The sequence below is a fragment of the Diadema setosum genome, chromosome 12 (assembly GCF_964275005.1).
Source record: "Diadema setosum chromosome 12, eeDiaSeto1, whole genome shotgun sequence".
In the NCBI taxonomy this organism is placed as follows: Eukaryota; Metazoa; Echinodermata; class Echinoidea; order Diadematoida; family Diadematidae; genus Diadema; species Diadema setosum.
This window is the reverse complement of record NC_092696.1, coordinates 33,347,296-33,372,300: the sequence shown is the minus strand read 5'-3', so window position 1 is coordinate 33,372,300 and position 25,005 is coordinate 33,347,296. Positions and strand designations below refer to the sequence as shown.

Genomic DNA, 25,005 nt, shown 5'->3' with positions numbered 1-25,005 from the left:
CAAACTGGCATGGCAGCTTTGATGAGCAGCTGCCCTTCGCTTGTGAGAGAGAAAGAATTGTTGTCCTGATAGCTTCTACTCCAATCAATGTTAGACAGTCATGACAGGAAAGCCAAAGGATTTCCCATTACATTACCAGAGCCTGAACTGAGTAAGTTTTTATGCTACTTGTACTAGCGCAGGACCTGGACCAGGGCCAGGTCCGTAGTCTAAACAGCTCTTGTACCAGTGACCGCAGGCAGAAGAGATTTTAGGCCCTACATTATCAGAAAGTTCACATTCTCATACATCACCACAAACAAATGTTATGTCAACAAGCTTGCTTTACCCAGACCAAAAGCGGCATTTGGTCTAGTCTTCTACAATTTTTACATCTCTCATTACAAAATCTGGCTCTACCGCTACGAAACTAGGCCCTACGTACGATTGATTAACGACTGTTCTAGAAATTACTTTGTGATAAACAGGCAACGGTCGTACTCCACGGAAGAACGAATTCCCGGTAGGCCTACGTGAAAGCCATCGGAGTTAGATCTACGTATCGAAAGGTTACTTGTGGCTCGATTGAATACCACTGGCACTAGCGCACTGTTGTCATGCGGTACGCGCGTTCATGCAAAGGAGTAGTGTTTCTAGACCTAGTCGTTTTGCTTTAGGGCCTATACAGCAGTTTATTTCTTGTACTGTAGGTCATATAATATAACAGATATTGACTTTTTCCTTCGATAGGAATATAACATTTAATTTCCCTTGGGAAGTTATATTTTTGTCTCGGAATACTATATTTTTCCTCAGCGCTACGCGCTTCGGAAAAATATAATAATCCTCGACAAAAATATAACTTCCCGCGAGGATCTCAAATGTTATATTCCACCTCTGGTAAGTCAATATCTGTATAATAGTCCCTCGGGATTATATTTTTACCTGCGCACTTCGGGAACATGTAATCTCTTGGGAAAAATACAACTCCCTCAATGGGTGTCAAGTGTTTTATCACAAAAGAAAAAGGGGATAAAAACAGACGATGACAGTTTCAATACCAGTTTGCACATGATGATCATGGATAAAACTGAGTCAAGCAGGGGAAAAAAAAAAGGTCTGCTCAAGCCACCTCATAAAACAAAGAATGGAAACAGAAAGAAAGTAAAAAAAAAAAAAACAACAACAAAACTACAGGTAGGAAATTTAATAAACAGTACACGTATAAAAGATACTCTTCTTTGAACTTTCTTAATGATTTTTAAAATGAAGAAAAATTACATTTGATGCACTCATCTATAACCCATTTAACATTGGTCCAACTAATGAAAGAAAACAATAAAAAAAAAGAAAAATGAAAAGAAAACACTAAATTTGTCATAAATAGGAAAATATTAGTGGTATATAAAAGATCTTATAAAAGGAGTGCCATCATTTCAGACATCAAAGAAGCCAAAAGTGGCGAGTCTCACCCCATCCTTGTAGACGACGTGGTATCCAATGTTCTTCCTCGCCATCAGAACCTCTGAGCTGAGAGCGTAGCGCAGGAACTGCTGGGCCTCGGCATCAGACATGTACAGTGCGAGACTTATTGGGCCTAGCAAGAGAGAGAGATTTTTAAAAATAGAGTCAAAAGGAGCCTAAGCTTTCAATCCCAGAAGAATCTTCATGAGAGGTAAAGTGACAAACGAGTATGAAAAGCAATCACATATGAGGACTACACACAACAAGCACAGTCTAAGGAGAGCTTGATAGAGTGAGAGAGAAAATGCATGTTTATATTTTTTGACCACCCAGCTCAAAATGCACAAAAAGTAGACAAAAGAAATTTATTCTTTTCTACATAGTTTACAAAAAGTAGGCTCTAGGCTTAAGAAATAATATATAACTTGTTCAGTTCAAATTGGACCATCCTAACCCAATCAAAAGTAATTGAAATCGGAGAGAGTTAGGACGTGCAGTTTCACAGGAAAGGGAGAAAAGATGATTTAGATATAAAGGTCAATCAGGAATGCTGTGCAGATTTATCAATGAAAACATGTTGCATTCCCGGGTGAAAGCTGCGCGAAAGCTACCAGCTAGCCCTAGCTTCTCATGTCTACTGTTATAGATGTAACTAAGGCAAAACTAATGTATAATTAACCCATTGAGGACGGTTTGATTTTGCTACAGCACGCATTTCCCATAGACGCTTGCCAGAGTATACTTGGGACTTGTACTCAACAGGATAAAGTGCAATTAAGGTGTAACTAAGGCTAGAGTTAGGGTTCCTTGGTGTAACTAAGGTGTAATTAAAGTGTAATTATGGTGTAATTAAAGTGTAGTGAAGGTATAATTAAAGTGTAATGAAGGTGTAACTAGTGACCACTAGGGTTAGGGTTTGTTAGATGTAATAACAATGTAAGGTGTAAATTATGTGTAGCTACGGTGTCACTTACCTTCCCAGTGTTTGCAAATGGCCTCCAGCATCTGAAGTCGGTCCATGGAGAGCTGGGCCACCAGAGTCACATCAGTGTCAGTGATTTTCTGCAGGAAACCAAGAAGAGCAAGATGAGGTACTTGAATGAGAGGTAATTAGAGGTACAAAGACATCAAGTAGAGGGTGATGCAAGTTATGGAAGGTGATCCATTGTCCACCTTTTCAGGCGGTTGATGCGAGGGAATGCGAGGGATGATGTTCAGCAGAAACAGAGCTGGTAAAGAAATTCACTGTCTGCTGGAAGTCTTGAATGATGTACTTGAATCCTACTAAGATTCCTGTAATTAGCTTCAATCATCTTTAATACTACTACTACCACTACTACTACTACTACTACTACTACCACTACTACTACTACTACCACTACTACCACTACTACTACTACTACTACTACTACTACTACTACTACTACAACTACTACTACTACTACTACTACTACTATTACTTCTACTTCTGCTACCACTAATTTTGTCATTGCCATGAGCGCTATAACAAACATTTAGCACCATTACTACTGCAATTACATGTTACCGCTACTACTTTTATGGCTTATATTACTACTTCTACTGATTACTTCAACTAATATGTATAATTACCACAACCACCACTACTACTTATACTACTACTACTTCTACTACCACTAATTTGTCACTGCCATGAACACTATAACAAACATTAACACTGCTACTACTGCAATTATATGTTACTACTATGGCTTATATTACCACTTCTACTGATTACTTCAAATAGAGGTGGGCTATAGAGGGTGACATTTTCAGAACATGCTCATCACACCTTCGTTTGATGACTTTGTGCCTACTGACACCATTTTTGAAAAAAAGAACGAAAAAAATGCGAAATCCAGGGTGCCCCGGCCGAAATCGTTAAAAATCCAAGATGGCCGCCGTTTCAGCTTTAAAAAACATTTTTGGCTATAACTTGGCTATTTTTTGGTCAATTGTGATAGTTTTGGTGTCTAACCCCATGTTTTAGGGGTCAAGGAAATGGAATATAATGATGATTTTAGTGTAAAACCAGATCTTCTGCATGATACCAACCTTTTTCCCATATTTAGGGTTAAATTTTCCTTGTCCTTTAACCCCTACCCCACCCGCCATTTTTGCACTTTTTTCTGTATTTTTTTAAAGTCATGTTATCTACCATACTCTTAATAACAAGTTCTAGCTATCGATCTGGTATTTTCTACTAACGATACAACAAGAAATATACAAATAACTTACGTTATATGTGTATGTGTCATGCAGATATCGGTATGTATGTGGCTGGTACATTCAGGATGCATGGTAACTGTGCAGCCAGTGCTAATACTGTATCTGCTTTATGGTGCCCATTGACATTTGGTCATTAAACTTTAACAATAGTCAAAGTGTACAATTCTACTGTAGGTGTACAATTTTGTAAAATGACTTGAATAAGCTTCTATATTTGTTATGCCAATTGTCCTGCATAAAGGTACTTGACTGGACGATGTACATTTTATCTGCCGTCTTGCCAAGAAAACACATTTTTTACCATAACTCAGTCATTTTTTCATCTTTTAGCCTAGTTTTTGTGTTTCTCCATCACCACTTGGTCCCTTATTTCTCATGGCTGCTTTTCCCTACCATGTATGGTATATTGCTGTACTTTTATAAAGCAAGAGTCCTCGCGTTTCATGGGAAATTTGATAGCATTTGACTGATTATCCAACCAGTTCTATGACAAACAAATGTTGTGTACAATGTATGTTCCTCACATCTATAGCATCATAATGGTAGAGTCATCATCTCACTCTCTGTGACTGAAAGTTACAGTAGAACTGTACAATACAGTGTATGACTACACGTCTAAAGACCAAATGCTAATAAAGCAGATACCATAAAGTTTAGCCACAGCTGGCTTCACAGTGACCATGCATCCTGAATGCACCAGCCACATACCGGTACCTGCATGACACATACACGCATTACGTAAGTTATTTGTATATTTCTTGCTGTATTATTGGTAGAAAACACCAGATTGATAGCTAGAACTTGATATTAAGAGTATGGCAGTCAACACGACTTGAAAAAAAATACAGAAAAAAGTGCAAAAAATGGCGGTTGGGGTAGGGGTAAAGGACAAGGAAAATCTAATCTTAAATATGGGAAAAAGGTTAGTATCATGTGGAAGATCTGGTTTTACACTAAAATTATTATTATAATCCACTTCCTTGACCCCTAAAACATGGGGTTAGACACCAAAACCATCACAATTAACCAAAAAATAGCCGAGTTATAGCAAAAAATGTCTTTTTTAAGCCGAAACGGCGGCCATCTTGGATTTTTAACGATTTTGGCCGGGGCACCCTGGATTTCGAATTTTTTCCGTTCTTTTTTTTAAAAATGGTGTCAGTAGGCACAAAGTCATCAAACTAAGGTGTGATGAGCATGTTCTGAAAATGTGACCAAATATTGACCCTCTATAGCCCACCTCTACTTCAAATACTATGTATAATTACCACAACAACTACTACTACTACTACTACTACTACTACTACTACTACTACTACTACTACTACTACTACTACTACTACTACTACTACTACTACTACTACTACTACTACTACTACTACTACTACTACTACTACTACTACTACTACTACTACTACTACTACTACTTCAAACTCCTGCTAGCAGTAAAACTACTAACTGTAACTACACTGTACTCCTCCTATTACTACTACCATACTACCACAATTACTACTACTACCACTACTGCTACTACTACTACCACCACTGTACAGCTAATACTAATAATAATGACTATAATAATTGCTGAAATTCGCAATGAAGGTGAATAATAAACCTGCCACTATGTATTGCTTTGTGAGAGTTGGTACTCAAAGTGATGAAATTTAAGAAGCAGTTTTATTAATATTTTTCCCTAATTTCTTTTTTTCTTGGTTTGCAGTTTGTTGTTGCTGTGGCAAGCCACTTTCTGCCCCTCTCAAGAAACGTGTTCTTGCTTTGCCAATACCTCCAAACCAAAGTGTGTGCCAAATTTCACTTGACTGTGGAATTACTTTCATTCTGCAAGCTTCTGCTGTGGTGGCACTGAAATACTACTGACAAACCAAACTGACTGCTATCAATAACTTCAACCATGACACTTGAAAAGAAGCTTTTCACAAGCAATTCGCACACTGCATAAAAATGAAAATGCAACATGCCAGGAATTAGGCTAGTCCTAGCAATGGTCTCTAAGCGACAGCGGGCGGAGCTCAAATCGGTATTTTTCGACTTACCGGTTTGACGTAGTCCAGGTAGTAAAGGTGTGTCCTGTGCATTAGTAATTGCTCTCTTCTGAACTCGTAGCACTGGTCATCCTCGTCAAGACTACTTAGCTGAAACAAACAAAGGACGGCAACAAAAAACAAAATTGATTTCCACATCAGGTATTCAAATGAACATAATAATGGATGATATTAAATTGCAGCAAAGCTACTAGCATGCGATATTTTAAATGCTTTTCCTGAAAATTAACTGGTTGGGAGTAAAGAAACTCTTCAACAGCCTAGAGTCTGCTGTACATGACTCAAGGCATGCTGTTAGCTCCATACAAAGTCTTTTCTTCTTCTTCTTCCTCTTCTACTTTCTTTTCTTTCTTTTTCTTATTCATTTATTTGGGGGGGGGGGGATTGTATGCACAAGTACACAAGTTAACTCTTGTCTTCTCTTTGGACCTGTAGCTGCAATCTTTGAAGAATTCATTTGTGCACTGAAAATTCATTGGTCTGCTTTTATATGTTAAACACACACACACTGACAGCAGGGATGCCCATCTTGTAAAAGCATTGTAATATTTTGAGGGCTGAAAAGACTTATTTTTGGTGGAAAAAAGTGTTATACCTTTCCGGCAAAAGACACGTTTAGCACTGCAGTTTGAGAAAAACAGTACTTTCCATGAGATCTGTAGTATTTTTTGGCAACAAAAACAAACAAACAAACAAACAAATACAGTGCAAAATACTGCCAATAAAGTAACAGTTGGCATCTCTTTGACCATGTCCCAAGGTGCCACAATCATGTTTGCATGAATGGAGCACATCTTTACAAGCAGAATTTTCATTTTCTGATATTCTCTATACACTTTAGACAATGGTCTTGAAACAAGTTTAGAGAGGCCTCTCAAAACAGCTGAGTGACTGGGAACATTTCTTTATTCATTCAGCTGGATACACAATATTCTCATGCAAACCTACTTGAAATAGTGTTTCCTTGACTACTGTACCTACACTGTAATTAACGTCATTACCTAATTAGCCTAATTACCTTTTCTCTCAGTGTGTTATTTGACTTGCCCTGGCTGCACCCAAACAATTCTCTCCGGAGCAGGTTGCCATCGTACTCTAGGAACGTGAGGTAGAGGTTGCGAAAGAACTCCACATGCTTGTTCTTCACCCGCAGTTTCTTGGGAGAGTTCCAGTGGATGGCCTTGAGGTCGGTAACCTCGTTGTAGCAGAGCTGTAGGGTTAAAGATATTCATAGCTCATCATCCATCCATTCTCGAAAATATACTGTACAGTCAAACCTCCCTTTATAGTGGCCACCTATTTATACCAACCACCTGCCATATACTGTAAAAGTGGAAATTTTCACGAATTTGTGCAACCCAAAACTAGCGTGAAAATAAAGCGCGCGAATATTTTTGCTTGCCGTATGTTCCAGTAGTTGATGTCTTGATTCCGCAGAATTAAAAACACGTGAAACTCTTCTTACCCCGCCGAGCGCAAAAAAATTAGTCGCGCGAAAATATCCACTTTTACAGTACAGCCAATAAAAAACTAGAAATGTCGCTACAGCGACTGGTTATACCCCCGCCAAACAACATTTCATAAGCTTTGGTCAAAAAACTGAGGAAGTAGTTAAATCCGCAAGATCTTTCCTTGATCTTCTGCCATTAATATGCCGTTACCATGGCAATGTACTTTCGGGTACTGTCGAAAAATGCGTCTTGCACATCTACAACCAAAGGCACACATCTGTACCAAGTTTCATGGAAATTGGGCAAAAACTGAGGAAGTAGTTTGCAACACAAAATTTTCCATCATTTTGGCTCATAATGTGAGCTGTTACCATGGCAACATACTTTTTGTCACTGTCAAGAAATGTGTCATGCTGACCTATATCCTCAGACAAACATTCAATATGAATTCCATGAGAATTGGAAGAACACTGATGAAGCAGTTTTGCCATGAAGCATTTTGCCCTATATTTTACCAATAACATGCCGTTACCATGGCAACGCACTTTTTGCCACTGCGGAAATATGTGTCTTGCACATTAACATATTCAGATGAACATCTGTACCTGATTTCATAAAAATTGATCAAAAACTGTGGGAGGAGTTCGCGACGCAAGATTTGTACCCATTTTTGCCCATAATATGCCGTTACCATGGCAACGTACTTTTGGGTACTGTCAAAAAATACGTCTTGCACATCTACAACCCAAGGCACACATCTGTGCCAAGTTTTATGGGAATCGGTTGAAAACTGAGGAAGTAGTTCGCGACGCAAGATTTGCAACGGACCAACCACCCGACCGACTGCCCGCTGATTCCTATATACCCCCTTCAAACTTCGTTTGGCGGGGGTACAGTATAAAAATAAAAATCCTCTGAGACAAAAGCCATGTTAAAAGGGGAAATCCAGTCCAATCATAAGTTAGTCTGATAAAGAAAGAGTAAAATATTACGAGTTCAACAGTACAATTTTGATCGAAATCAGATGAAAAATAAGTTACGACATTTTGAAGTTTTGCTAGTTTTTGAAGAAACAGTTCTTGAACGGTCAATATGAATATGCAAATGGAAAGTGAGCATGTCATACCCTTACAACTTGCCATATAGTTTGTGCGTAAAATTTTGAAATTTCCGGTTTTTTATTCAAATGCAATGATATGCCCATGCCTCAAATCCTGATATATCTAATTGATCACTATTCTGAAGTTATTCTACCAGGAATAACATCATGTTTCAGACTTTAATGACAGAAACATTAAATCTTCGTCATTTTTTGCACACCATCGATGGAAAATTATGAGGTTATGACATGGTCAGCTCACTCACTGGCATATTCATATCCACTGTACAAGAACTGTTCTGCAGAAATTAGCAAAACTTCAAAATGTCATAATTTCCCTATTTGTCATCAGATTTCAGTCAAATTTTTACCGTTGAACTCGTAAGATTTTACTCTTTTTTTTAATCAGACTAACTAATTTTTGGACTGGATTCCCCCTTTAAAGGCTCTGTGTACAGTGGCCACCTGTCTAAAAGGGCCAGTTTTTCTGTCTCCCTTGGGTGGCCACTAACAGTCAGGTTTGACTGTATGCTTTGAACACAGTAACTCATTAGATGCAGAGACTTGCCACTTCACAGAGAGGCAAAAGTAAATGAGCCGGTGGGGTGCAAGACACTATTAAAGGTGCATAGTCCCGGTATAGTAGAGGGCGCTGTTGATGATACTACCGATTACCGTTAGCATTGATACGAAGATTGCCGAAGTTGAGCTGTCATCAAGAGTAAAGTGCGTAGGTGTTGCTAAGTAACGTTGCCTTCGTTGTCTTCTCTGCGCATCACGCAGTCTGTAGTAATGCCAGGGTGCGTGTATATGTGCTTCTTATTATGACATCATAAAAGAAGTTTGCTAAAGCTGTCATCCCCCTCAGCCGAATCATGAGCCGAACTGTGATCGGACCACTGACTACAGTGGGCCAGAGCATATGCGCCAAAGAGGAGTCGATAGCATAGGTCTCTATGGGAAACTTGCGCCGTGCGCCCGCGTACGCATTTGACTAAAACACCGGGACCATGCACCTTTAAAAGTCTGTGAGCCCTGATTTGATTTGCACTGACTTAAAAAGTGAATTTGTGAATCTGGAGACTTGGACATATTGTGGAATGACATTGGTATATGAATACATTACAATCTTTGAAAGCATTGGAACGATCAACATTTCTTTTCATTGTTTTTCATATGTGTGTGTTTTTTTTAAACTGTGACTGCATTTATGTTTTTGATTTCAGCAGAGTGTGAGAGAGCCTCATACACCAACATGAGTTCTTTCTGTAATTCCATGGGAAATTTTCAATTTCTCTGTCTCTCTCTCTCTTTCCTTCCCCTTTTTTCCTTTCTCAAAATTCCATGAGTTCCTCATCTTTAGTATGATTTAAGTGAAAACTTTAACCTTTCATCATTCAAATGTGTTTTGTTTTAATGTTCTTATCAAAGTCAATTTGAACATAGTGTAGAATAAATTGCACTTAAAGGACAAGTTCACCCTCATTAACATAAGGATTGAGAGAATGTAGCAATATTAGTAGAACACATCATTGAAAGTTTGAGGAAAATCAGAAAATCCGTTCAAAAGTTATGAATTTTTGAAGTTTTTGTGCAGTCACCGCTGGATGAGAAGACTACTGCAGTGTATGATGTCACATGCGTACAACAATATAAGGAAAATATAAAGAGAATTTCACAAAATTTCATCTTTTGAAAAAAGTACTCATTCCCTTGACTCGTTACTGACATATGTTATGGGTAATATTATTCCCATTGCCTTTAGAAAGAGGCAAGTCAAGTGCTCTTTTATTATGCAAAACTAGAAATGTCGCTTTGGCGACTGGTATGCCTCCGCCATAATGCATGATTTTCCCAATAGGTCTAGATAGTACATGTGGACAATGTGTGATTACATTTTCACAAAATTGGCAAAATATTGAAATGACAAGTTTGTCACAAATGTGTTGAATGTTCACCTTCCTTGACCTAGGTTTAATTGGATGAATAGGAGAGCATGTATCTAGGGATTTAAGGACTTTAACTTGACTTTGACCCATTCATACATTTAGGCATTGAGTAATTTTCAAGGTACAGGTGTGGAGAAAAAGTGCAATTTCTGAATTGAATAGTAAATTGTTACCATTTTCATCTGGCCCTTGACCCTAAAATTCATAAGATAATCACTTTCAGGTAGAACATGCATAATATGTACTAAGTTTCAAGATAATTTGAGCCACTTCGAGATACGGAGGAAAAAGTTAGTTCAGCACATTCACTTGATCTTTGACCTTTTGACCTTCGAGGCAAAAAAAGAAGAAAAAAAAAAACTTTCCAGAGAAATTCTATTAGGTTACACATGCATACACCAAGTGTAAAAAACTAACCCTGCTGACATTGCATAAATATGAGGGAAATAGTAAAATTTTGAAGTGTTGCACTTGACCTTTGACCCCTGACCTTTGACCCCATGAACCCTACATTCTCTAGATAATCACTTCCAGTCAGTACATGTATATACTATGTTCCATGAAGATACCTTGAACAATTTTCCAAGGCACGGAGAAAAAAAAAAGAAGTTTTGATATTTTTACTTGACCTTTTGACCTTTTACCTTTGACCTCATGACCCAAACTTTCACCAGAGAATCTTAATTGGGTAATACATGTATACACTAAGTTTCAAGAAAATATCTTCAGGCATTCAATAGATATGGCGAAAATAGTGAAATTTCATGTATTTGACCCCGACCTTTTGACCTTTGACCTTTGACCTCATGACGCAAACTTTCACCAGAGAATCTTAATTGGGTAATACATGTATACACTAAGTTTCAAGAAAATATCTTCAGGCATTCAATAGATATGGTGGAAAATGTGAAATTTTATGTATTTGACCTTGACCTTTTGACCTTTGACCTTGAGCATGTGCACCCAAAAGTTGATAGGCACAACTTCACCCCCTAATACACATACATGCCAAGTTTCATTAGGATACCTCAACAGGTTTTGATAGTTACCTTGTCCACAAAATTCATTACGGACGGACGGAAGGACGGACGGACGGACGGACGGACGGAAGGACGGACGGACGGACGGACGGACAACCCGAAAACATAATGCCTCCGGCACCACTTCGTGGCGGAGGCATAAAAAGTGAAAAAATGTTGATTTTTCTTTATATTTTCTTTATACTGTTGTACTCATATGACATCACGAGCCTTAGTAGTCTCCTCATCCAGCGGTTCCAACACAAAAATTTTAAAAACTCATAACTTTTGCATCGATTGTCCAATTTTCCTCAAACTTTCACTGATGTGTTCTACTAATTGCTGCATTCTCTCAATCCTTATGTTAATGAAGGTGAACTTGTCCTTTAAAAACAGACAACCCACAAGAGCACGTAACGAAAGTATGAAAACACATAAAATTGATGTGGTCAGTGTTTGATTTTTTTTTTTTGGGGGGGGGGGGAGGGGAGAGGGTATCTTACCTCACTTCTTGTGTTGTCACTCAGCTGTACATTCCATGCACAGGGCAGTGTGTAGACAAGAAACGGGTGCTGTTTGATTACAGCATTAATAATGTCCTGTGGAAAAATTGCACAAAAAAAAAGGAATACTAATAATGATAGCAATCAAGCACAGTACAGGTGAGTCAAAAGCTTTTGCAATCAATCATCAATAAATGAAGAATAAACAAATAAGCAAAGACTTTATTCATGAGCTTCTATTGTACTACTGTTCTACCAACTACCCTGTCATTCCTATCACTGTCAGGTAATAGTACACCCAGACAAAGAGTGACATTGTACATAAGTAAAATGACTCATGCCAGGATGAATGTACTTAGGGAAATTTGAACCCATGACCTTCTTTTTAGATGCCAGTACCTTATCCTCTGAACCAAAGTGCTCCTGTGATAAGGAAGATGATGATATCTCCAGCCCAGAAAAAAAAAAAAACAACAAGATTAAAGCAAGAGATTATTAAGCAGATGGGTATGAGTTTCTTCAATTTGTAGAGGGAGACAAATTGAAGAAAACTCACAACTCAACTGCAATTTTGTCAAATTATAAAGTAAATATTAACATTGTCATAAGAAATTTGAGAAGGAATTATGCATGAAAGCTGAAAATGTTTAATGGAAAAATGAAACAACTATTGAAGCAGTATAGAAAAGTGACACGATATATAAATAATAAATATGATTTCAATTTAGACAGGGCATCAATATAATCCTTCTGACCTGGTCTGCAAGTGCAGTAGAAAACTGGCTCATCAATTCTTTCTCAGCGGTCAGTAGCCACATCTGCATCCACTTCAGCTCGCGCAGCTTGTAGAGGTCAAGCAAGATGACCCCTGTGTTGAACCCACGACCCTGTAATAAAGTCAAAGGTCACAAATGCAGGATGGGGGGAAATGTGGGTTAGGATTTCTTTCACAAGCATACAGCAGGTTGGGTTTAAAAGTAAAAGTATAATGCACACTTCATTTATAAGGACGTTTTGTTTTCTTACTGGAGCTCTATGTTGTCAATGCTTCCAAAACATTCTTACATATTTTTTCAAAAGTACACATATTTGTTGGGTGCAAATCCTTTTGTATCACTGCAACATCATTGCTTGGGAACAGAGAGTCTTGATTGCATACTTACAGCTGTATGTTAAATCTGGATAATTAGAAACAATCCCATCATACTTGCAGGTGGTGAACTACACTGTACAAGAACGATTATCAAAAGTGAGGTGAGAAATTGTACACATAGCTGTAAGAGTTGTTCATGTTCTCAGTACTACAATGTACTTGAGCAGGATGTTCCACAGTTCACATGTAAACTATAAAAGCGATAATTCCCCCAGTGGGTGATAATTCCCCCTTACATCTCCAATATATGTCTAGTTGTTTATTTTTTTGTTTTTTGTTTTTTGTTTATTTTTTATTTTTTCCAAACTGTCAAGTGGATAGTTTTAGGTTACTAAAACTATAAAGGTACTATCACTCAAGGTAATACCATGAAAGAAACTTTCAAACAATAAATTTATACTTGTAATATGTGCTCAAATTGAAAACAAAAGTGAGACAGACTAATGTTGTCCAATCACACACACATACAAACAACAACTAGAGAAGCACTCTGAGAGTGCAGACCTCTGCCAAGCATGCAGCTCATTTCCACCACTGATCTTGTTCTTCCATAGAGATTTCAGTGATTTCTACTCATATGTACTTATTGTGTGCTGAAAGTCGCTCGATTTCCCAATATAGAAGCCTTTGTTACATCATAAACCCTCAGCTGCACGGCGCACCTCGCCCTAGCAGAAACTAGAGCACGCACTTTAGTGCGCGCATGCAAACGTCAAATATGCGCAGCCTGAACTCCCAAGTTCATTGACCCTACCTGCCAAAATATAAAAAATCCTTTATAAATTCCCTCAAAATTCTAGGATCACTACCAAAATTTAATCATCTGTTACTTGTATCATTCTAAACCTTTCCTGCAAGTTTCATCCAAATCCGTTAACTGCTTTTTGAGTTATTTTGCACAAGGACAAACAAACACACAAACACACAAACCAACGGTAACGAAAACATAACCTCCTCCCTTGGCGGAGGTAATAAATACAAAACACTCCAAATGAAAATGACTCAACGTACCAAGGCAGGCCAAGGTTTGTGTTTCTTCCACAGTGTGCCAAGGTACCAGTCGCTCTGGTTCTCCACCAGGGCCAAGGCTTGCTTGCTGGTCATCCGCTGGAACAGGCCCCAGAGCTCGGCAATGTCGCTGGCAAACGTTATGTCCGTATCGAGGACTATGGTCTGGGCGTGGGAAGAAGTCAAAGAACTAACGCTAGAGTCTACCACCTGACCTTACTACTGTAAGAAAAAAGGATATTTTCGCGCAACTAATTTTTCGCGCTCCACGGGGTTAGAAGAGCTTTGCATGGTTTTGATTTCGTGGAATCAAGACATCAACTACTGGAGCATACGGCAAGCAAAAAAATTTACATGCTTTTATTTTTGCGCTAGTTTGTGGTTGCACGAATTGCGCGAAAATTTCCACTTTTACAGTAACTGTCATGCTGATTCCGTTCATGAAAAGTGTAGACATACATAAATTATATTTGTTTTAAAAAAATGGCACTGGAATTAAAAGAAAAGAAAGAAAAAATAATGTGTAGTTATGTTCTCCCTTCACTCCCAACATACACCATGGTTACTAAACCATTTAGAATGTACTACTAGAATACATTATCACATCACAGCACAAACATACTTGCAGTGTAACGTACCACAGCTTTGTTTTAAATACAAAGAGATAGCTCTTTTGATGGCTGGTTTTCCTAAATAATGAGCAAATAAAAACAAACAAACAAAATTCTTTACAGCTGCTACACTCCACACCAAACCCCAAAACCAGCCCAAACACAAGACATGTGGAGGCGGTTATTAAGTACTTTGACCCCCTGCATCGTTGCACACATACCTTTTGCAGGTCCGGAGGCAGGATTTCTATCAGGAGCAATTTCATTAACCCGTAGAGCCCCGAGTAGTGTTTGTTGGGTATCCACTCTACGTGGCTCTGTTGGAAAAGGAGAGAAATACAATGTGTTTTAAACGGTATTGTCACTACAAGACGGAAACAAAGCAATCCTTTCACAGGATTCTTGTTCAACCCTTACAGTGCTTTTTAGTCACTGGTTGGCAAACAGACTATGTTTTCTTTACTGATTGGCAGATGTGTGAGAACTTATTGTCAGTGTGTAGAGATTACCTAATCCCCTTAATTCCTATTTGTATTGCATCACCATGACCTTCCTGTTGGAGTGAGGCACATTGTTACACCTGAGTGGGCTTGCAAACTTTTATAACTAAAGGTTAAGTTTGGATGGACTACTGAAGAGTAATAAAAAAGCTTGGTACATGTAGGTTTAGCCAAGTGCCTGAGCACACAGAGGGTTTAAACAAAAAAATGCACCTGAATGTAAAGTCTATGCTACCAGCTCCATACTACACACATTTGAGGTGAATCTTAAATGATTTTCTAAATACCTGTGGGAAACTATTAGCTGAGTGTGCTACTGTTTCCCTATAAAATCTTTAACAGTCCATTGTGAAAACACTAAATGAGGTCTCATGAAACACACCCATATTCTAAAGATGAACTGCCTCTAAAAAGCTGTTCAGTGGAGGCTATTGTCACTGTCAGAGGACTAAACAGACACACTACACACAATGATTTTGTTCATCGATTTGAGTTAATTTTTGCGACATTTTTCTCTTCAAAGCATCTAACTATGAATCTCTTTTTATTGCCACCACTTTGCATGAGTGACTGCGCACACAATTTTATGAAACTGCACAATGCAAAAATGCAATTTCATTTCATATGCTAACTCATATCCACATCTGTAGTTTAAAGAGTGCACAGGTAGTTTAACATTTTGATGTTCCTTCTTTGTTTTTTTGGTTTTGGCTTTTTGTCCACTCTATTAAAGTTGGTCCACGAAAATCCAGTACAGCAATAGAAATGAACAACATAACAGTCACTAAAAATTTAGATTTGTTTTCTTTCTTTTTTTCTTTTTTTCTGGCACACATTTTAATGCAAGGGGCTTTATATACAATATGAGGCTCACCTTATAATTTTCAGCCAGGTAGAAGCTCACTTTTACTAAAAAAAAAAAGGGAAAGAGAGAGACATACATCACCGTTCTCATTCATGTGGAAAATCATAAACTTGTAGGGGAAAGGAAGCACATGTTGCCGCAAACATACCAAACAAGTTAAATTGCTTTTCTCACATCAAAGAATTACCATTCAGCAAGTCGGCGTGACTCTTTATATGCCGAATGCCACATTATTCTGAGACTGCAATGCAAGAGTGCATTTGAAAAGCATTCTGTTCTTCATGTAACTTTGCATAGAAGCATTGAGGCTAGAAATACTGTAAAACATGACATATTCGCGGCATGAAATTTTTGCGAATTTGAGTCAATGGACTTTTTCGCAGCATGAAATTTTCGCGAATTGCCACTGGCATCCAATGCATATAGTGTAGACAAGAACTTTCGCGAGCATTCTAATTTTGCAAATCTATTCGCGAAATTCGCGAAAATTAAAATGCATGCTAACATTCCTCGTTTTACAGTACACTACATCAAATATCATGTAGAAAAAAAAAGGCAAGCTTTGTTGTAATGTAAATATGTGTGAGGAATGGAATTGCCCACGGCGCTTCTATGTACTGTGGCATACATGTACATATACATGTATGTACTGTGATCTCTTCCAATCAACTCAGCATGGTTTTGTTTTGGAGCTACATTTTGTAGATTTGCATGTGAAACTCATTCTATTTTTCATGTAACTTTAAATCTATAGATGCATTGAGGCTAGAAATACAGTACAGCAAATATGCAGGAAAAAAAATGGCAAGCTTTGTTGTAATGTAAACATGTGTGAGGAATGGAATTGCGCACAGCGCTTCTATGTACTGTGGCATACAAATGTATTGTGATCTATTCAAATCAACTTGAGCATGGTTTTGTTCTTGAGCTACACCAAGTACATTATGTACATATGCTATTTTGGCAAACAGTGCAAATGTGGTACACAAAGATTTAATCTGGCTACTCTTCACTGTACATGCAAAAATCTATCAATGAGTATCCATATGACACAGTTTTTGTAGCTGATTCTTAGTGAAAGCCACAATTTTATGGCATGCAAGGTTTGTTTTAGATATTTGCAGCCAAATGTATATGCTGTACATGCATAGGAAAAACAATCACAAACTCAAGCTAGTTAAAGTGTGAAATTTCATAACAATTATCATACAATCATTTAAACCAAACCAGGCCGGGCTTCTTGGGCTGCTCTGTGACCAGGGGAGGGTTGAATCAACGCCCCTCCCCCCCCCCCCCCCAAGATCTCGGCCATCGTTCACGCAATCGCCACAAAAATTGGCACATGCATTACCTGTGGCAGAATCTACCTAAAACAAGAAATTGAAATTGCTGTTGTAAATATTAATCAATTGCATAAAAGGCATAAAATCATACATGTTGCTCTAAATCATCAGAATATAAAGCTCCTAGAATCCTAATTTTTGGTGATAATATCCTTTGTACCATTCCTAACAATGTACTCAAAAAAGAAATTTTGTATCAAATTTAATTTATGTATTGTATTGTTTGGTGAATTTGTTATGTATTTCTTTGTTTTTCAACATTTTGTTTTATAATTTTTTCACAAAATGTATCATTTTTCACAAAATTTATGACAGAACCTATTTCAAGCATAATTATGTTAAAATTATTTGATTTCAGCCAATGAAAGTGAAAATGATCGTTTCTTTTTGAATAAGGTGAGAAAATTCAGTTTGCATAGACTTTGTACATAAAATCACGTTTTTGAGCAATTTAAAAAAAAAAAAAAAACTCAGGCATGTTTAAAAGGTCGGGCAGCATTGTAACAGTATGCCCAATTTTTGCGAAATGGTGTCACAACATGTGTAGGACTTGAAAGTAAAATATTTGGCCCGGCGGAATAGTCATGGAAAATGTCGGGGGGGGGGGGGGGGGGTTGATTCAGATGAAGTTAACATATAAAATTCCCAACAATGAAAGAGATGTCAAGTTTCTTAGTTGTAAACAAGATCATCTTCTCAAAAATGTTTTTCTCAGATTTTGATACAAAGTACTTATGACTTCATCAGATTTTGATGGTGACAAATGACCAATCAAATGACAGGAACTCACCTCCGGGTACATCCCAGGTTTGGAAGAGGGTAGAGAGGATCTGCTGACCCATTTCGTCCGAGATGAAGTGGAAGTGGAGAGGGTTCTTCCGGTAGAAGAGGATGGACTTGATAAGGATGATGACATCTCGACTGGCGTTGTGACCGGCACAAACAATGGATACATGGATGGTCTGAGGAGGAGACGGAGTGAGGAGAGGACGTCATGGAAGAAAAACAAAAGTATGAGGAAGATGATGAGTTGAAGGAGTGGGGAGAAGAAGAGAAAAGGAAAAGGAGGAGAAAAAAGAGTAAAAAAATTAAAGATATGAGGAAGATGGGGGAAGAATAGGAGGAGGAGGAGGAGGAGGAGGAGGAGGAGGAGAAGGAAGAGGAGGAGGAAGAGGAGGAGGAGAAGGAGGAAAAGGTGAGAGTAGAGGAAGAACAAAGTTGGAGGAAGATGAAAAATTAGAGGGGCAGGAAGAGGAGGAAGAGGGAAAAAAAGGAAAAGGAGGAAGAAGATAAATAGGAAGCAGATGAAGAGTTGAAGGAGGAAGAGGAGGAAGAGGATGTGAAGGAAGAGAAGGAGGAGGAAGAAGAAGAAATGTAGGAAGAAGACGAAGAGTCAGAGGAGTGGGAAGAGGAGGAGAAGGAGGCGGTGGGAGAAGAAAAGTAGAAGATGACAAATGGAGAAGCAGGTCAAAAAGGAATGAGGTGGTTTAAGTAGAGAAAGGAGAGAAGCAGGAGAAAGATGAAGAGTTAGTGAAGGGGGAAAAGAGGATGAGAGGGAAGTGGAAGAGCAGCAGCAGTAGGAGCAGAAGGGGGACCAAACAAAAGAAGAAGTGGAAGGAAGAGGGGAAAGAGAGGAAGACAATGAGAAAAACATACATCAACGTGCCAAGTTTCAATAGGATTCCTTGAACGTTTTTTCAGTTACCCTGTCCACAAAATTGATTACGGACGGAATGACGGACGGACGGGCTTACAACCCAAAAACATAATGCCTCCAGCGACACTTTGTGGCAGAAGCATAACGAAGGAGAAACATTGCGCAGACATCAACACCTTCCTATTGTTTTTCAAATATTTGAATTTTTTTTTGTTTTTGGGGGGGGGGTGGAGGGAAGGCAGCATCTTTGTTAAATTTTTAAAGGTTTCAAAACGGACACAATTTTCAACAAAATTGGGAAGATCAGAAGGAGAGGAATTTAGTTTTGTTCTATGCAGTAGTTACACTATGCTCTTGTTCACATGTGTGACCCTGCAGCGCAAAACAAAACATAAAGTCGCCAGACATGAATTTTTAGTTTTAAACAGCAGATTCTGAAAGAGCAGACTTTAAGCTTAAATAGATCTTAACGTGAATTATAATCATGATGTATTTGATTCCAAACTTTCTTTGTATTTGATTACAAATTTAGAAGACCTATAAATTGGTTGATATCAGCAAAAAACAGGCCCAGCATTGTTCCCTGCATGTTCTTTCTGGCACCCCATACTTCTTTTAATATGGCAGTTTCACACTGAAGCAGCAACAGCCATGAAGCACAAGTGCAAGTGGAGCTCACCTCACACTTCGGGATGGGGTCAGAGTTGACACAGTTGACAGGGAGGGAGCGATTGGCCTCAAGGGGACCGGTGTCACCCGACACATTATTGTTCTCCACCAACACCTGCTGGTAGGTTTCATATGTCTGCTGCAGCTGACTCTGTGATATGCTGGGGGGAAAAAAAGATAAAAAAGGAACCAGGTTGTTAAGTTAACAGATTAATTTGTACATGTACATTGACTTAAATCAGCACTGAATTTATCAGTGTTTTTATATAGTAGAAGCCAGTATGCCCATGGTTTCTTTTGTCATTGCTTTCATTAAAACACTGGTCAATTCAGTGCTAATTTACAAACCCGTATGCGATTTCTTTAAGGAATCAGGCTGTTAACTTTCTGACAATGCAAACTGCCCTGGTACCAAGTCATAGATCTATGACGAGTTTTACCACATCTGTGATGCACCAATTGCCCCAGATACCGAATCAGCACACAAGAATGAAATCTCACAATCTCAGTTTGACCTTTTCGGGACATGTTACGTAATTGGGTGGTGAGGCAAATGTTTCTGTACATGTGTACTTTCAAAACACATTGAGCCTATCTTGTTGGGTTGCCATTCCTGAAGACATGCCAATATCTTTGTTGCTTTTTCGGGGGGGGGGGGGGGGAAGAGATCTAGGAAAGAAGGAAATTGAATGGGTCATAAGTGTGTGCTAAGTCCTACACCTTTACACCAAGTTTGCACACCAATTAAAGCTGCAAGAACATTGTAGTATCTCTTCATCTCTCCTTCTGTCTAGTTACTCTTCTTTTTTTCTTTTCTTCTCCTTCTTCTTCTCTTCTTTTATCTTTCTCCTCCTCTCCACCTCTTCCTTCTTCTTCAACTTTCTACTTCTACTTCATCATCATCCATCTTATTTTTTACAAAGAAAAGGGGGAAGCTGAGGCATAGAAAGGAAGGGAAGAAAAGGAAAGTGGGGTAGAGCACTTAGCTTTACTGTCCTACATAGCCTTAAAGGGATTGTACAGTATTGGTGGAGATGAGAATTGAGCTTTTAACTTTTTGCACGATACCAAGAAAACACTTATGAAATATACAGAGCATACCATCTTAAGAGGGTTTCAAAGTTTATTTGATGAAAATCGGGTTTGGAATGACTGAAACATCCAAAAACAAAGTAAAACAAAGCAATCATAATAAAAGGTGGGTCCCACACTTTGTTAGACTCGCTCTGTTTTGGACATCTAAGCCATTTCAAAACCAATTTTCATCAAATAAACATTGAATTCCTCATGGAATTACATGCTCTTTCATATTTCATAAGAGGTTTCTCACTATCTTACCAAAAATTGATAAATACCTGAAGTTAAGTCTCAACCAAAACTATGCGATCCCTTTAAATCTCAGCCACACACCTGAGTTGTCGTCGTAGCATCTGGTTCTCATGCTCCATCTCCTTGACCCTGTCAGCCAAGATGGCCTCTCGGCTGTTGAAACCAAGGAGGTTGCTGTTCTCCCTTGCTGCTTCTATCAAGTCAGTTGAAACATGAGGAAGACAAATCTACAAGGTCACTTCTCATAAAAGACATTAAAGGTGTGCCTTTTAACTATCTTTCTATGTAGTATAAGAAATCGCAGCAACATGGTCCTACTGTGCAAGTGTGCATGTACAGTACACGCTACTCATGTCTCTGATATTGTGTAATAATTATTGGATTTACAACAACCAAAAATAATAGAAATTGGATACATTTGATACTTAAGAACAAGATAAATTTTGTAGGTGCCTAGCCACACTTCCATGTAATTTCTATTCTGGACAATACCATCAAAGTATTAGTAAAATATTTTAGAAACAGTTATAATGAAGCACTGGCTTGCTGACATCAATATCTGATATTGACAGCAATAATATCAAATCCTTTGTGTGCTTAACCAAAGCAACATTTGACAGGTAATGCTACCAAAAGAATTAAACAATGAACGCTTGATTACTCACTGAGAGCATTCCATAAACTTTGTGATATTTCATGTAGCCTCCCCCTCCCTTAATACCAGTGTGCATTGGAGCTACATTGTATGCAACATTTGTATTATTTAATGTCAACATCTTTCCTGTCAACATCTATCACTATGTTCCAGGCACTAATGATGCTCATCTCAATTCTCAGTATCGCCAATACCTAGGTGCCGTGCACAGAGCAGCGTTTTAGATTCATTATGGGATAGCTCATGGGACAAACTTGCCGCAGTTTTGGCTGCACATACAACTTGTATGCTCAGATCACGCTCTGTCTTTATCAAGAGGAACAATTGTATTTTTTTCTTGAAGATTTCTTTGCTTTCCATCATGTGACCAGCACATTGAAGCCTTGCAGTAGTGAACCATGACTCTAGTGACTGCAAATCAGTAAAACTTAGAAACTTTCAACTCTTTTAAGCTGAATTATAGCCATTAAAAAAAGGGGTAACAATGGAAAAGCAGACAAATAACTCCACTGAATCGAATGGGAACTGCGACTCGCGTGAGGCAATCGGAAGCGAACAAGGGCACCGAGGAATCCCACAGTGCATCTGTGACAGAGCTCTTCAGCATGCGCAGAAGTTTTCTGCGCATTGGCGATACCAAGAATTTAAGGGAATGGCAATAATGTTACAATGTATGTAGCTGACAATTAAGAGCCAATTTGTTGGCATACATTGCCAAGAAATATTCTCTACATGTACACTGAGATATGACTTTTCCTGTGCACGAATTCGGGTAAAATCAGAGATTTAAGGCTTCACCCACAAACTGTGCAACAGAAAGTACAGTAGGCCACATCAGAATATGCACAACTTACCACTGTGATCTGAGGTCACATAGTAGAGCAGGACCAGAAAAGGTACAGACAGGAGTAAGATGGCCGCGTAGACGACGCGACGGTGGAGGCGGATGACGGCCATCTTCTGACGCTGCACCTTCATCACACTCGCACCTCAATACTTCACCTCACACTCACTCGACCTCTGAATACGCAACAAGTCCACCAGTGAAAATCCGAATAAAAGACCCAACTCATTTTTCCATCTCGCGTGTTTGGCTCTAGATTTCAGTCACATGACGTTGTCTTGATACTGCTCGTGAAATACGTGGCTGGCCAAGAGCGCCTTCTTCATGAAACTGCCATCTTCTTGCTAACTTTTTCGTGGACTTCCAGACAAACAATCTGTAACAGAGTGAAAGAAAAACATTATTTTCATATCAAATAATCAACAAGAATCAGACAGCATTGTTAATCTTAAAGGCAATGTAAGCTTGTAGCAGCATCTTCAGACCTATCAAAAACTACAGTTCCTCATACCCTATGGGTATTAACAATGTCAATTGTTCCATACATTTGTATGTGACCCGCTACAACAAAAGGATCCTAAAGTCGCTGACGGGTGAGCCGAGAAAATCGAGTTTGAAGTCAGATAACCAAAATCTGTCAAAACGTTCGGATTTCTGTTTTAACATAATTTTGTAGTCTAATGTTTCTTCTATCATCTGCCGAAATTTTGAAGCTAACTGATCAAAGGAAAGGCCTGAAAATAGCATTTTTCTGGGCCATGCTTGGCTCGCCCGTCAGCGACTTTAGGATCCTTTTGTTGTAGCGGGTCACATATGCAAAGGCCCTGTCACACCTTCCCGGGTAAGCTATGCGGGCTTATTGCATATATGGATTTTTTAGCACGCAGGATAATTTTCTGCGGGCGGACAAGGATTTGGGCGAGTTTCGCGTGCAGCTTACCTGCTGGATATGTGTTACTTTAAAACGTTTTACTCATGTTCTAGTTACGGGCAAGTTGCGTGGGAGCAGTTGCCTGCAAGGTGCTACCGCTACTGCCCTTCTACTGGTGTTCTGCGTAGACCTCTGCGGGCAACCCCCCGTGACTCGACCGGAACAAGTTCGAGTATTCTCAAGGACCCGTCACAGGCCCGTAACATTTGATTTGGTTCTGTGAACCTGTGAGTGTGACCCTCGTGCTCCCATGAACAATGATGAACAACGTGATGAAATACAGTATCCACACTCTAAGCTAACATTACAATTAAGCGAAATCAAGATGTCAAACAGTATTAAACACAGTTAAAACGTGTAGTTTGAACCTAAAGTGTAGATTGTAACGCTACGCAAAATTTTACATGCCTACCGGTGGCGGTAACTTTACGTTTAGCACGACAAAGAAAAGTTGATTCCGCTTGCCTACATCAATGTGGATACATGGGACTATTACAATGGTGTTGTACTGAGACTGAGAGCGTTTTTAACAATGATCCAGATCTGGGAGGTAGTTCGCTAGATGCTAAAATATGCTCCGGTAATACGTATGACAACAACAAAAACAAACTCTCAAACTTGTTCAAAAAGTGTTTGAACAAAAATACTCACTAAGAAGAATGTTATTAAGTAAATTGCCCCAACTCTCCAGACGTGAAAAGTACAATTTGGAAGGCTCGCTTTTCGTCATTCAATTCCCGTTCACCCAGCCAGCAGGCCATTCGACGTCTTCACTCCAAAACGAACACGGGAACGGACGGTACTACGGGCCGCGCAGTATGATTGTACAACTGTGTATTGTGTTGATTGAGTGAGGTGCGCCAGCGGGGACGGTGGTGATGCGTACTCAGTATGCTATGCGATGTCTATGTATTAAGGGCCACATTTGGCTGTTTTGTTAGGTTAGAGTTTAAACAGCAGAGGGCAGCATGACTACTAGTGTGTGAATCATCATCGCATCAAATTTAGTTGTTGAGTGATTGAACTTTACTAGTATTTTGCACTGCGTTCTTGAAGGGGGGGGGGGGGGGGCAGTTTATTTCTGGTGCTACTTCTGAGTTTCCTCAGCTGACAAGAAAAAAAAAAGGGGGGGCTCAAGAACAATTTTCTGGTGCCTCCTCTATAGGGTTAATCTGCTGACAAACGAACAAACAAATAAAACTAGGCTTAAGCGCAATATCATTTCGGTGCCACTTTTCAAGGGCTTAACTGCATTTTTCTAGTGCCACTTCCGGGTAAAAAAAAAAAAAAAAAATGTGTGGGGGGGGGGGATCCAAGTGGTTAGATCCCACGTATTCCAACGAAACATGCAAAATATTGAGGGGGGAGGCAACAGAATCGTTCCATTATCATGTCGAAATTAGAAAATAAAGAAGTTAAATAATCTATATAGTCATATTTTTCTCTCTTGTTTACTATTGAAGAGTTTGTTCGCAAAAACAGATAAGTCCATTTTTGAAGATTTTGAAGTACGGTCCCTGTCATAAAGTACAAAATAATACCTTTTATTGGTCACTACGTATAAAGGTACATTTGTGAAGTTATGGTCAAAGGAAGCAAAAATTTTCTTATTATTCTCTTTATTTTTCTTGACCTTTAATCGCAAATGTCTCCGTTCGGCAAAAAA

The 25,005-nt window shown here is 38.8% G+C and overlaps 1 protein-coding gene across 1 annotated transcript in view; it reads right to left on the bottom strand.

The window, feature by feature from the left end:
- Window positions 1–24,004, bottom strand: part of LOC140235625 (xylosyl- and glucuronyltransferase LARGE1-like) — a 31,173-nt gene extending 7,169 nt beyond the window's left edge. The window contains exons 1-14 of the mRNA XM_072315632.1: window positions 23,991–24,004; window positions 22,419–22,784; window positions 20,991–21,102; window positions 19,591–19,741; window positions 18,045–18,216; window positions 15,921–15,955; window positions 14,768–14,863; window positions 13,939–14,100; window positions 12,530–12,661; window positions 11,775–11,870; window positions 6,772–6,963; window positions 5,745–5,843; window positions 2,418–2,505; window positions 1,452–1,576 (exon numbers count right to left, since the gene is read on the bottom strand). Coding sequence (XP_072171733.1) covers window positions 1,452–1,576; window positions 2,418–2,505; window positions 5,745–5,843; window positions 6,772–6,963; window positions 11,775–11,870; window positions 12,530–12,661; window positions 13,939–14,100; window positions 14,768–14,863; window positions 15,921–15,955; window positions 18,045–18,216; window positions 19,591–19,741; window positions 20,991–21,102; window positions 22,419–22,542 — 1,584 coding nt within the window. The 5' untranslated portion in view covers window positions 22,543–22,784; window positions 23,991–24,004. The remainder of the gene's footprint in view (window positions 1–1,451; window positions 1,577–2,417; window positions 2,506–5,744; window positions 5,844–6,771; window positions 6,964–11,774; window positions 11,871–12,529; window positions 12,662–13,938; window positions 14,101–14,767; window positions 14,864–15,920; window positions 15,956–18,044; window positions 18,217–19,590; window positions 19,742–20,990; window positions 21,103–22,418; window positions 22,785–23,990) is intronic.
- Window positions 24,005–25,005: the final 1,001 nt, after the last annotated feature.